The sequence below is a fragment of the Myxine glutinosa genome, chromosome 2 (assembly GCF_964187855.1).
Source record: "Myxine glutinosa chromosome 2, kmMyxGlut1.1, whole genome shotgun sequence".
In the NCBI taxonomy this organism is placed as follows: Eukaryota; Metazoa; Chordata; class Myxini; order Myxiniformes; family Myxinidae; genus Myxine; species Myxine glutinosa.
Window position 1 is genome coordinate 150,936,606 of NC_136262.1, and position 13,908 is coordinate 150,950,513.

At 41.9% G+C, this 13,908-nt stretch overlaps 1 protein-coding gene across 8 annotated transcripts in view; it reads right to left on the bottom strand.

Annotated features, from left to right (window-relative positions):
- The window catches only part of LOC137421178 (centrosomal protein of 152 kDa), a 163,728-nt gene that overhangs the window by 87,892 nt on the left and 61,928 nt on the right, over window positions 1–13,908 (bottom strand). For 6 of the 8 annotated variants that reach the window (XM_078771817.1, XM_078771816.1, XM_078771815.1 and 3 more), the window contains exons 7-9: window positions 8,960–9,099; window positions 7,682–7,882; window positions 4,155–4,302 (exon numbers count right to left, since the gene is read on the bottom strand). In XM_078771817.1, the coding sequence (XP_078627943.1) occupies window positions 4,155–4,302; window positions 7,682–7,882; window positions 8,960–9,099 (489 nt within the window). Of the gene's footprint in view, window positions 1–4,154; window positions 4,303–4,523; window positions 4,795–7,681; window positions 7,883–8,959; window positions 9,100–13,908 lie in introns of those variants that run through there. The other 2 variants (XM_078771819.1, XM_078771818.1) reach the window with 2 other exon arrangements.

Consider the following 13,908-nt stretch of genomic DNA (forward strand, 5'->3'; position numbering starts at 1 on the left):
GTAGAGTGACCTGGTCTGAAACCAAATTGATGATCAGAGATCAAGCCATTGGAGAAGAGGAAAGATTTCATATCCGAAGCAATGATGGATTCCATGACTTTGCTGATAATTGGGAGAAGGCTGATTGGTCTGTAGTTGCTAGGATCTGTTTTTGCACCTTTTTTGTGCAAAGCGGTGATGTTGGCTGATTTCCAAGCAGATGGCAGTTGACCTTGAGCAAAAGAGAGGGTGAAGAGAACAGAGAGAGGGAGTGAAAGAGCGGAAGAACATGATTTTAGGACCCGTGGGCTGATGCCGTCAGGTCCAGTTGCAGAATCAGAGTCGAGGGTTGACAGAAACTTTTCCACCTTGTCAGGAGGAAAGGACACGGAGTCCAGGAGCAGCTGGGTACGACTGGGTATGGTGGGTACAGAGAGGGATGGGTTTGGGACACAAGATTTAGAGGCAAACACAGAGTTGAGGCATTCAGCTTTTTCACGTGCGGAGTCAGCTGTGTAGCCGTTTGAGGTAAGGGAGGGGATGGAGGGGGTACAAACACCAGAAACAGATTTGACCAGACGCCACCAGGATTTGGAAGAGGGAGACGGATAAGAGATTTTGGTCTTGAGAACGGAGAGATATTGTTTCCTGGCTCTCCTGAGGGTGGACACACACTTGTTTCGGGCTTTGTGAAAGGAAATGAGATTTCCTTCCGTTGGATTTGCTTTGCAGGAGACGAAGGCAAGTTGTTTCTGGGCAACAGCCTCACCACAAGATTCCGTGTACCATGGACGGGAGGAAGGGTAAGACAACTGAAGACGAGATGGGATAAATCTGTGCATGAGAGAGAGCAATTTACTTTGGAAGAATTCCCAGGATGAGTTGATGTCAGAGGTGGTCGAGATGGGAGACCAGTCCAGATGATTGATGGCTGCTTGAAGACCGTGCCAGTTGGCCTGAGTGAAATGCTAGACTCATCGCCGCTGAGCAGGCTCCCTGAGAATGGTCAGAGAGATGTCCACTTTGACAAGGACATGATCAGATGATCCTTATGACCAACTCTACCATTTGGTGAAGTTTCGTGAAGATTGGTTTAAAATTGTGACCTGTAGGCGATTGAGAGACAGACAGACTAGCTGACAGACACGCAGATAGAAGAACGCACAAGACCAACCAATACACTTGAAAAATCTTCGATTTTACAAGTAATAATACCAAACAAAGCACTCAGAATAATCACAGGCTGCACCCACCTCATCAACATAGACAATCTCCATGCCAAAACAAAAATAATTCTCCTCCAACACCACTTTGATGCAAGATGCACTCGACACGAGAACACCAATGTCACCACTTGTCCAATCACCCACCCTATCAGAGACACAAAAACATCTCACCAGCAACTTAGGATAAGAACGTCTTTTCAAACGTGCCACCTCCACCTTTAAACACATCTAGGGAAAACATTCCTGATCACATTACCACCATCACTTTACAACAACAACAACACAACAATAACAAGAATGGCACTCTTCGACATCATGATGTCGACCGATATGCCTCCGCCCACATTATGACATCATTATAATACTTGCATAAAGTTTTATTTAAAGAAACAAAGGTTGTTTCTGCCAAAGGGGGCAATACCACCGATTAGAGCCAAGGGTGTACTTACTTTTTCCACATGTGAAATTTGCATTTATGTTTATTTAAATTATACAATGGACTACAAAATGTAAATGTTTCATGATATTTGTTATATTCTATCACCTTTATATTATATTATATCACCTTTACCTTTACCTTTATCACCTTTATATATTATATCACCTATCAATATTGTTGAAATGAAGATCAAATCGCTGTATGTTGAAATATGTTGAAAAAGTCAAAACTTTACATGGGGTGTACTTACTTTTTCACGTGACTGTATACTTGTATAATGATGGCCCCAAAATAACCTGCATCTCTTGTCATAATTTGATTATTATGATTGACCATACAAGGAGGGGACCACCCCTGGTACACTTCATAAGTAGTGGATCGACCGACTTGTGACATTATGGATACAACGTCCTGGTCCACCTACTTGAGGTGGGGCTGTGAACCAACTGACATGATGAACGGATCAGGGTGAACAGGAGAGGAAAGTCTCAACCGACTGGCTAACTATGAGCGAAACTGAACCATGATGATGACAAAACGTTTGGCTCAAGATCGAAGTCTGTGGCGACGGATCATCATTACGGAGCAGATGGCAGGACAGGGAGCAGCAGTCGCTGCACCTGTGATGACGCCTTAACCAACTACTTGTACCAAGTTTGACTTGGTTCCCTTTATCTGTTCTGAGGTTATCATGGCAACGAAAAACGATAGCAGACTCTGACCTTTGGCCTCTTGATGCAGAAATCGAACAAGTTAATCTTTGCATCTCAATAGATACTTACACCAAGTTTGGTCAAAATCCCATCACTGGTTCACAAGTTAGCTTGGTAACAGAATTTTTACCTGACGGTACCTCTGACCTCTTGACCCCATAATATAATTAGTTCATCTTTGCATCATTATACATACTTGTACCAAGTTTGACATGGATCTCTTCACCCATTCTTAAGTTATCACAGTAACGAAAACCTATCATGGATGGACGGACGAACAACCCGAAAACATAACGACCCTGGTGGAGGCATAAACCGTGCTCCACCAGGCCAAACATTATAACATCGTCTAGACTTTGGTCAGGTTACCACCCTGCACTTAAATCCGATCAACACAAACTCGACCCAACTCAGGACCTGTTCTGCCCACCCTGTCACATTGAACTTGACACTGCACACTTAATGACAACTTGCACAATACAGACAAATAAACATATACTGTATTCTACAAAAGGGGAAGTGTGGTAAAAGATGAATAAGGGGGCGCTAGCTTGAGCTGTGTCCTGAGCAACATGGCTACAGAAGCAGACATCGATTCCATGTTCAGCGACCCGAGGGCACAAAGAAGACGAAGAAGACGAAGAAGACGACGAATAAGACGAAGAAGAAGAAAACGAAAAAGACGAAGAAGAAGAAGAAGACGAAGTAGTCGAATAATAATAAGACGAAGAAGAAGACGAAGACGAAGACGAAGAAGAAGAATAAGTAGAAGACTAAGACGAAAAAGATGAAGACAAATAAGAAGAAGAAGACGAATGAGAAGACGAAGAAGAAGAAGACGAAAAAGACGAAGAGGAAGAAGACGAAGAGGAAGAGGAGGAAGAGGAGGAAGAAGACGAATAAGAAGACGAAGAAGAAGACGAATAATAATAATAAGAAGAAGAAGACTAAAAAGAAGAAGACAAAGACGAAGAAGACAAATAAGAAGACGAAGAAGAAGAATAAGAAGACGAAGACGATTGAGAAGACAAAGAAGAAGCCGAAGAGGAAGAAGAAGAAGACAAAAAAGAAGACGAAGATGAAGAAAATGAGGGGGCAGAGAAGGAAGAAGAGGAAGAGGAGGAAGAGGAGGAAGAAGACGAATAAGAAGACGAAGAAGACGAAGAAGAAGAGCAGAAGAAGAAGGTTTTGCCGAGTATTGACCAAATTGTTTTTTTTTTTCAGAAGTCCCTCGTCTCAACCTATAGCTCACAACACTGCACACTTACGGGTGCCTGCCAATGATGAACCAGGCATAGTGTACCTTCACCAACTTTGGCCACTACTATCCAGATAATATTTTGGTTTATCTCCAGACGTCATCATTTCGGTTTGGATTGGCCTGTTTGGTGGTCCTGTCTTAACACAGCTCATGATTCTGGTATCTCAGATACAAATCCCCGATACCAGCTTTGTTTTGTTAAACGTCTCCTAATTGCCAAAGGTGTTATAAATGTCAAACTTCTCTATGGGTCTTGTATCACTTTATTTAAAATAAAAAAAATTAAACTGGAAGCAAGATTGGTTTTTGGACAGATCAGGAAAAATGAAGGTTAATCTTCCAGCAAAAATAAATAAAATGAAGAATATTTATGCTGCTAATGAAGAAAACATTCAGTTAAATCCATGAACCGAGATACCTACAAATAAATATTTTTACCCTCAAAAGGAAGAGCAATAAATAGTAGTAGGAGAAAAAGATGGCCAGGCATAGGAAACAGATATTTGAGGGGGAGAGGGTGTAGAGGGGGAAACAACCAGCTGTAAGAAGTTTCTGGCATTGCTGCTGGCTCTCCTCCAAACTGCGAGTCAGCTGGTTCACCACCGCAGCCTTGTCAAGGCAAGCTGCCACGACCTGACGTTCCGCCTGCTCCAACTGCATTCTCAGGCGGGTCGCGGCCTCCTCCTGCATCCACAAAGTACAACAATCACGAGATCTCGAAACTCTGGTACATATCCCAAAATGTAGCGATCACAAACAGGTACATGCACAATATTCGTTTTCAAATGAGAATGAAAAAATAATTTAAACCTATTGCAGTTATTATATTTCCCTTGTTACAAGGTCATTGTCCTCCCAACAATGGTCGGTGCACATGATTTGAACCACAGTAAAGTGAATGGTACTTTCCTGTGCAGGTGAATGGCCGGTGACGCTTTAACGAACACGCAACTGCAGAAAAGAAACGAGAACCGCACTTGGTAGAGCGCACACCTCCGCCATGCTGAACAGTTTACGTTTTGTATCCTACTGATAGGCCAGAGTTGCATTCAGACCTGAACCAAAATATAAACGGCCTGTTCTTGCCACCTACCCAACTTGCAGCTGTTGAATCTTTATGGGGAGGGGGTGGAGGGAGGGAAAGGGGGGATAGATCTTTTCTTAGCTTGTTGCGCAGGGGATTGTTGGGGTTCTGAGATGCTTTGAGGGCTGCTTGTCTAGTTATAGCTGCTCATCTAATGTGATGCGGATGGATGCCAGCAAAGACTGGAAGGTGGATGGGTGGGAGTAGAGCAAAGGCTTCCACTGATGACCCTTAAAGAGGAGTTGGGGTGTAGATTTACCTTCTTAGTGTGGTGGCCCGTACCCCATGCGAACACCACGGCCATGCACCATGGCAAGTGTTGAGGTGCGTAAGGTAAGGAAATCAGCTCTCCAGTCTTGGCCAGCAAGCTTAACTCCAGCAGCTATTTTCCCTGCTACTTCCTCTGCATGCTGCCTGAAGGTCATGGACCGGTCCATTGCATGCCAAGGTAGATCGGAGCATGCGTGAAAGGAAGCTTTATTACCCTCGCCCGAGGAGAGGGTATTGCATTTGAGCCCATTTGTTACTTGGCAAAATTTTGGTTTTTTTGCAAGTATGTTGATCATTCCGGTTTGTGTGTGTGTGTTTGTTTGTCTGTCCGCTCACTTATACCTGCCTACAGGTCACAATTTGAAACCGATCTTCATGAAACTTCACCAAATGGTAGAGTTCGTGGTCCCACAACATCCTATATACTTGAGGTCCAAATGTCAACATCGGCCAAAGGTCAACCACTTTTTGTCAAATTTCTAAAATCCTCAATTTTCATCCGATTGACTTGGAATTTGAATGGGATTTTCATATCAGCCAACTGAATTCAACCACCAACTATTTTTGAGAGCAGCATAGGTCAAAAGGTCAACATAGGCTAAAGGTCAACCACTTTTTCAAATTTCTAAAATCCTCAATTTTCATCCGATTGACTTGGAATTTGAATGAGATTTTCACATCAGCCAACTGAAACCAACCACCAACTATTTTTGAGGTCAACATAGGCCAAAAGGTCAACATAGGCCAAATTTCTAAAATTGTCAATTTTCATCCGATAAACTTGAACTTTGAAGACGATTTGCATATCAGGTCACTCAATTCTTCCACAAATAATTTTTGAGGTCAAAAGGATGCTCTACTGAGTGCCATTCTACTTTGTTCTGCTTTGCCAAGTGTCGCTCTACGAGTGATTTTTCATTTGTTTGTTTGTCTGTCTGTCTGTGTGTCTGTTTGTTTGTCCGCACAGAATAAATATGATTTTCTCTGCAACCGTTGGTCCGATTGACAGGAAATTTTCACCATAGGTGCAACTCCACCTGTATAATTTTTAAATTATAATTATGACGTCATAGGTCACGTGGTATGGCCGCCATCTTGGAAAAACCGAAGAACTTTGCACATCTATATCTCCGAAAGCGCCGCATAGAAAAAATTGAGATATGGCTCATTGTAAAGAACTCTCCACGGGGATTAAAATATGTTAATGATGATGTCATAGATGCCTCCATTATGACGTCATAATTCGACAAGTACAAAACTTCATCCGATAAAGATGAAATTTCTTGAGCATCATCTCGGGATAAATTGGCGGAGAAAAAAATAATCATGATGTAATTGGTCACATGGTTCGGCCGCCATATTTGTTTCAACACAAGAGCCTTAAAAAACATTGAAAATTAGTCCTGGCGAGGGTCTGCAATCTCTGATTGCGCTTTCTTGTTTAAAGGTGTTATGTAACTTGACTTCTAGCTGCCTGTCTGCATTACTATCCTGAAGGTGGAAAACAGAGCACACTGATTTATGGATGTTGAGACGAAGGTGCCATTGGTGTTAGGAGCGGTTCATGGAAGCAACGTCTCGACTCAGAGTGACCTCGACTTCCTCAAAAGACTTACTCAGACCAGGATTGCAAGGTCGTCGGAATAGGCAAGTTTGGTACCTGTTATCTCAGGGAGGTCTGATGAGTACACATTGAACAGCAGAGGTGCTAAGATTGAGCCTTGCAAACCTCATTATCAAGGATCATTAATAACAGTAATGCTCATATGGGAATGCCAGAGGACAACTATGGGGGAAACGCATCCCTAATTTTGTTTCCCATACAGGAGCGAGCCTCATGGAAGAGCAACGTAAAACTGACAATGGTACAAACATCAAGGAAATGAACGAACAAGAAAAGAGGAGAGGGAAGAGAGAGGAAACTAAAACTAGCAAGATGATTGGGTTAAGAAAGGTTAAAGGTCAGGGGTCAAAATTGGAGATGACAGATGATGGTGCACTGCTTGCTTGACGCCCTGGAGAGGAGTGCGAGACAGAACAGCCCCTTGGAAGGTGGTTCCAGAGACGGGCGAAGTGATGGAAAAAAAAAAAAAAAAAAAAAAAAAAAGAGTCGAGGAGGTGTACGCTCATCCTGGATTTTGGAAGTACTTTGACAATTCAAGAGTGGAATAAAGAAAAATGTGTTATTCAACATTGTATTGAAATTGAAAGCAAGGATAGAAATTACTGAAATGAACCCCCAACATTTCCTTGTGAAAATTGTAATAAAAAAAAAATCAAAATCAAAAATGTATAGAGTAAGCGATCCCAACCTTCCTTTCTCCTGTAGTATTTATTTGATCCTCCTTTGCAGCATCAACTCATTATGTGGGCCGACATGATGGCCTAGAGGTACGCACACTCATCTCAAAACTGTCTGGCCTGAGTTTTAATCCAAAAACAGCTATAAATTAATTTTCAATGGTAAATTCATCAATGTGTGTGCAGTCCCTCGGATGGGCGTCCCATCTGCCAGCATTCGTTGGGATACTTTAAGATCCCATGGTGTCTTTGATGAAGAGTAGGCGAACTATCGCCAGCACCATGGCCAAATTCCAAATTCCTGCCCTAACAAGCAGAGGGCATCAGCCATGCCCCCAGCCAATGATGCCAGCCCGCAGCCTTATGCTGTATATGAACTAGGAATAACCCATTCTCTATTTCACATACTTGTGCCAGCACTCGGTCTTTGTGCTGCTGTAGCTCCTCCAGGAGCTTGGCCTCCGTTTGAACACGCTCTTCTTTCAAGAAGTTCATCCTTGACTCGTAGTGCTCCCTTGAACGAGCTAGTGACTCAGAACTTTCCAAGTGCAAAAGTTGCTGCTGCAGGCTTTCCACTGCTGCCTCTGCAACTTTCAATTTGCCAATCACCTGTAAAAATACAGCCAGATGAAAATTTCAAGTACACAGTTGCTTTGGAAGTAAATATATGAACAGAAACCTGCTGGAAATTACACCTAGCTGACAGCTATGAGGTGCAATTGAAGACAACGCTGTAAAGCTCTGGATTCATTTACATTGTGATAATTCATGAAAAACAACGACAGTGAGCCAATGAAAAGCACCAAACATACAAAACTTGTATTTTTAATTATTTTTAAAATGGTCTGACTTGGGCCCCTTTTTAATATTGCCTTCTTTTTATTTAAGACCAGCCAAATACAAATGAATAATCGAACAACAAATAAAATAATATTTACTTGTACCCTGGAAAACAAAAGCACTGACATTTCTTGGACCACAGAACTTGGTTTGGACTTGGTTTCGTATGTATGTCTTTCCAAAAGCTTATTTTTGTCATCTCCAATGATGAAGTCAAATCACAAGGTCTGTTGCTCTCATATCGCAAACAGATAGCTCAGTGTTCGGTGTTTGATTTATTTATTTTTAACCGTCTATTCTCCGATATTGCTCTCTCTGCTCTCCTCCACAGCAACTTCAGGATGCACGTGTTCTTCGAGTAACCCCCTCCTGGTTAATCTTCCAAAATCCAGGATGACTGCATACATAACTCAACTCATTTATTCTTCACTTCTGTCAATGGAATCACCCACCAAAGGTCGTCTCACTCTTCCCTCCAGAAATTCAAGAACAAGCATTGCACCGCAATCTCTTGTAATCCCCAATTCTGACCAATGATCTTTATTACCCCCCTTACTCTTGCTACACAAACGTTATACTTCTGAGTTTCAGTGTCGTTTCCCCCTCTTTTCCTATTAATTAATTCCCTTGATGCTTGGACCACTGTCAATTCTACGTTGCTCTTCCATAAGCCTCATTCCTGCATTAAATTTTTTAAATAATTGTTTTCTTTGTGTATATGCACATGCAGAATAACATATTTATTACGAGTGTGTTGTAAGGTGGTATACAGGATGATATAACAAATTGAAGAACAAAATAGAAAGTAGAGATTTAAATGGGATGCATGTGTGCACAGTAACAAACTTCATTTTTGCTGATGACGAGTGCCTTGTTGTGAGCCTCAAATGCACAAATTTGGCCTTCCAGTTGGGCTCCCTTGTCCTCTTGGGCTTGCAGCATTTTCTGGCACTCTTCAAGGCTCACAACAAGTCCTTGCTTTTCTCCTGTAGCCAACAAAAAAAACAATACTCTTTACTTGGTGCCACTCAGTCGAATTTGGATTACTGGCCAGACAATGTACACTACTGGTCAAAAGTTTTTGAACACCTCAATTTTTCCAGTTTTTATTGAAATTTATGCAGTTTAATGTCTCAATGTACTCTGAAATTAAGCATAGAACAAACAAACAATTGGAGATAAAAAAAAAAATCATAGAATCATTTTGTTTAACAAAATGTAATTTAAAATTTTAATTTTGACTCAGCAAAGTAGCCACCTTTTGTAGATATAACCGCCGAACACACTCGTGGCATTCTTTCTACAATGGAAATCAAATATTGTTCGGGAAGTTCTTCCCAACACTGTTGCAGACGTTCCCACAAATGTGTTGCACTTGTCGGTTGCTTTGCTTTCACCCTTCTGTCCAGTTCATCCCAAACCAGCTCGATGGGGTTTAAGTCTGGAGACTGTGCTGGCCATTCCATGATTTGAAACTTACCGTCTTGTTCTTTTCCTCGAAGGTAGTTTTGACATAGCCTGGTGGTGTGTTTAGGGTCATTATCTTGCTGTAGGATGAACCCCTGACCAACTAGGCATATACCAGAGGGTATTGCATGGCGCTGCAAAATGCTGTGGTTGCCCTTTTGGTTCAGGGTGCCAGTCACTCTGTGCATGTCGCCGACTCTGGATCCAGCAAAAGAGCCCCAGACCATCACGATTCCTCCTCCATGTTTGACAGTTGGTATCACACACTGAGGAACCATCCTTTCGCCTACTTGACGGCGTACAAAAACCCTGCGTGATGAACCAAAGATTTAAAATTTTGATTCATCGGTCCATAAGACCTTCTTCCAGTCTTCAGTAGTCCACTGGCGGTACTTCATGGCCCAGGCAAGCCTCTTTTTCTTATTTTGCCATCTTAGCAATGGCTTTCTTACTGCCACTCGACCTGTCAAACCTGCAGCTCGAAGTCTTCTCTTCACAGTTGAAACTGAGACTTGCTTACTTCGACCAGTGTTAAGCTGTGCTTGAAGCTGTTGTCCTGTGAGCCGCCCATCACGCAAGCTGTTGACTCTCAGAAACTTGTCTTCTGATTCTGTTGTGGCTTTGGGTCTGCCAGACCTCTTCCTGTCAGAGTTTCCTCCAGTTTCCAAGTGCCTTTTGATGGTGTAGGAAACTGTACTCACTGACACCTTGGCTTTCTTTGCAATTTCTCTAAAGGAAAGACCTACACTTTTAACCCTTTGAGTACGGGATTTTTTTTTTATATAAAAATACCCCCGGTACTGGATTAATTTGGCATTATGGGAATGCAACCACATACTGACGATCTACTTATAGGTATAGTCGATTACGTGTAGTGACATCATCCGTACACAAAACTTTTTCGTGGGTTGCGGCACTGGACGTCATCCGTACTCAAAGGTTTAAGGGTTATAATGGTCTGTCTGTCTTCCTTTGTTAATTGCCTTTTTCTCACCATTATGATAGCAATATACTTCCTGCAGTGCAATATTGTCCAAATAATGCCTCAGAGGGTGTAATAACAGTCTGTTCAAATACTGCTTTTATACAGAGAGGGGGTTTGTAATCAAGTAATCAGCAGAGGTTGGGACACCTGTAGGAATATTGTTTGCATCAACTTTCATGGCTTAATTTACTTACATTGCTGCAGTACAGCTGTAAGTTGTTAACCCATTACTTGTTCCCTGAAGGCCTTTTTTTTACAATATAATTGTGCAATTTACATTATTTTCCCGTTTTTGCTAACCTAAACTTTTTTTTTTTTTTACCTTGAGCAGTTCACTGCTTACCTTTGTACTATTTCAGGTTATTCACGAGACTTAAATTGCTTAAATTTCAATAAAAACTGGGAAAATTGAGGTGTTCAAAAACTTTTGACTGGCAGTGTACTTTGCAGGATAAAGTTTATCTATCTCCACTGGTAATAAATAAATAAAGAAAAATCACACCCGTGTCCACAGGAAGCAGTTCAGTTTGGCATTTTAAAGAGGAAATAAGCAAAACCCATTAGAATTACCCTTTAGAACTATATAAAATTACCCTTTAAAACCCATTAGAATGAACCTTTAGAACACTTTATAATTACCCTTTAGAACCCATTAGAATTACCCTTAGAACTCATTAGAATGACCCTTTAGAACCCTTTTAAATGAAACCCCGGGTGGGTTGTACAGGTTCTTCTTCATGTTTAACGTACTGACATTGTCAAATATTGAAGTGGCTTCACGGCTTAAAATATAATTTGCCGTAAATGTAGCGATGTCAAATATTGAAGTGCTGCTGCCCATGATAGATGTCAACACACTGTTATGAGAATGTGGAAGTTGGTTCCACAGGTGGGGAAAAAAAGAGAAATGAATGAGTGGAGGTGAGCAGTAATCCTGGATTTTGGGAGTTTCACCAGCAGGGGATTGAAAACCATAGGGTGGGGAGAGTGGGGAGGGGGGGAGTGGAAGGGGAGGGGGCACAAGCATGGAAAGAGCAGAGGGTGCAAGTCCAGAAAGGAAGCGAAGACAGACACTCCACCAACCTGTCTGTGAGGGCAAAGTGATAGGCCCATAGATTCAGCTTCAGTGAGGGAGATTCTAATAATATTAAAGGCCTTGGTTTCCATGGTGCCAGCCGAGTAATATGTGAGGCAGGGGAGCCACACCAAATGCCAAAGCATAAAGCTGCAGATGAAAGCCTGGTGGATAGGAGTTCAGGTATGCCAAGGAAGGACTTTGCACGACGGAGGATGCCCAGTTGGCAGCTGGCTTTCGAGGCCAACTTTGAAATTCCGATTGCCCAAGAAAGATCATAGCAGATGGTGAAATCCAGGAGTTTCTTTGATTGAACTTCCTCAAGAGGATTGTGAAAAAAAGTACATGAGGGAGGGGGTTGCCAGACGTTATTTTTGAGAGAGAGAGAGAAAGTGAGAGTGAGATTTGTCAGGATTGAAAGACATATTACAAGTGTTTAACAATCTTGTGATTTTTTTTCCAAGGTCTGAAGAGAGGGCAGAGGCTGCAGCCTGTCTGAAGGATGAGGGATGTCACAGCAGAGAGTTGAGTCATCAGCAAATAGATAAAGGGGATTTCCAGAGAGTCAGAGAAGTCATTGATGAAGATAAGGAATAGGACTGGGGCCAGATCACTGCCTTGCAGCACTCCAGCCTTCACGGAGAAGAGATGAAAGGATTCCGTTGAGAGCCACACGTTGGCTACGAGAGTAGAGGAAGTCATTGAGCCACGTGTGGAGTTGGTTTTGGATGTCGTAGGCAGAGCATTCGAAGAGCGAGGAAGGATGCCAGACTGTATCAAAAGCATGCGCAATGTGACAGCGACACGGTGTTGCTGTCGGTTGGAGAATGGAAATAATGTATAGTGCCCTCTACAAGTATTGAACCAGTGAAGTCAAATTTGTTATTATTGCTATATACTCAAGAAATGTGGATGCGAGATAAAAAGATGAATATGAGGCAAGAGAACAGAGGTCAGCTTTTATTTCCTGGCATTTCTATGCACATATGTTTTACCATTGTAGAACAATAGCACCTTTTATGTTCTGTCCCCCCATTATAGGTAGGCATAAATAGTGAAAGAAATGTCTGACAGGTGTTTCTTGGTGCTCAGGTGTTTCTTATTGCATCGATTATTCACACATAAAGCACTGTGAATGTCTAGTCTTAGTTTTAGCCTTTGATTTTGCCTTGGGAGTCTGCCTTTGGAGTCAGTTGACATAAATCAACATGAAAACCAGAGAACTGTCCATGACAGAAAAGCAAGAAATTTGGAACCTGAAAGAACAGATTTCAATCAGAACCATAGCACAAAAATGTAGCATAGCAAATATCACAATTTGAAATATCGTGAAAAATAAAGAAACCACTAGTGTACTTAGCAATAAACAACGACCAGGTCGACCAAGGAAAACAATTTCAGTTGACAGAAAAATCATCAGATCTGTGAAAAAAAACCCTAAAACAACCGTCAGTGACATCACCAACAACCTTCAGAGTACAGGGGTGAAAGTATCACAATTGAACATAGGCAGAAGACTGACAGCAGAATTACAACGGCTACACCACAAGATGCAAACCTCTCCTCAGCACCAAAATAGAATGGCCAGAATTGAATTTGCCAAGTACAGAGGTGAGTGAGCCAGTAGAGTTCTGGAACAAAGTTTTTATGGATAGATGAAACCAAGATGACCCTTCACCAAAGTGATGGAAAGATGAAAGTCTGGAGAAAGGAAGGAACTGCAGATGATCCAAAGCATACTACCTCATCTGTGAAGCATGGTGGAGGTCATGTCATGGCTTGGGCTTGCATGTCTGCCTCTGGATCAGGTTCACTCATCATTATTGATGATGAAACTAGTGATGGCAGCAGCAGAATGAATTTGAAAGTGTACAGAAACATTTTGTCTGCCTATGTGCGAGAAAATGCCTCCAAATTCATTGGGTGGTGCTTCACCATGCAGCAAGACAATGACCCAAAACACACTGACAACGCCACCAAGGAGTTCATTAGGGGAAAAAGTAGAAGGTTTTAGACTGACCAAATCAATCTCCTGATTTAAATCAAATGGAGCATGCATTTAACTTGCTGAAGAGGAGACTAAAGTCAGAAACCCCCCAACACAAACAACAACTGAAAATGGCTGAAGTTAAGGCATGGGAAAGCATATGAAAGGAAGATACCAAAAGTTTGGTGAGGTCAGTGGGTCACATGCTTGATTCAGTTATTGGACGCAAGGGAAATGCAACAAAATAATAACGATTACATTACTTCAATTTACTTTAGGTT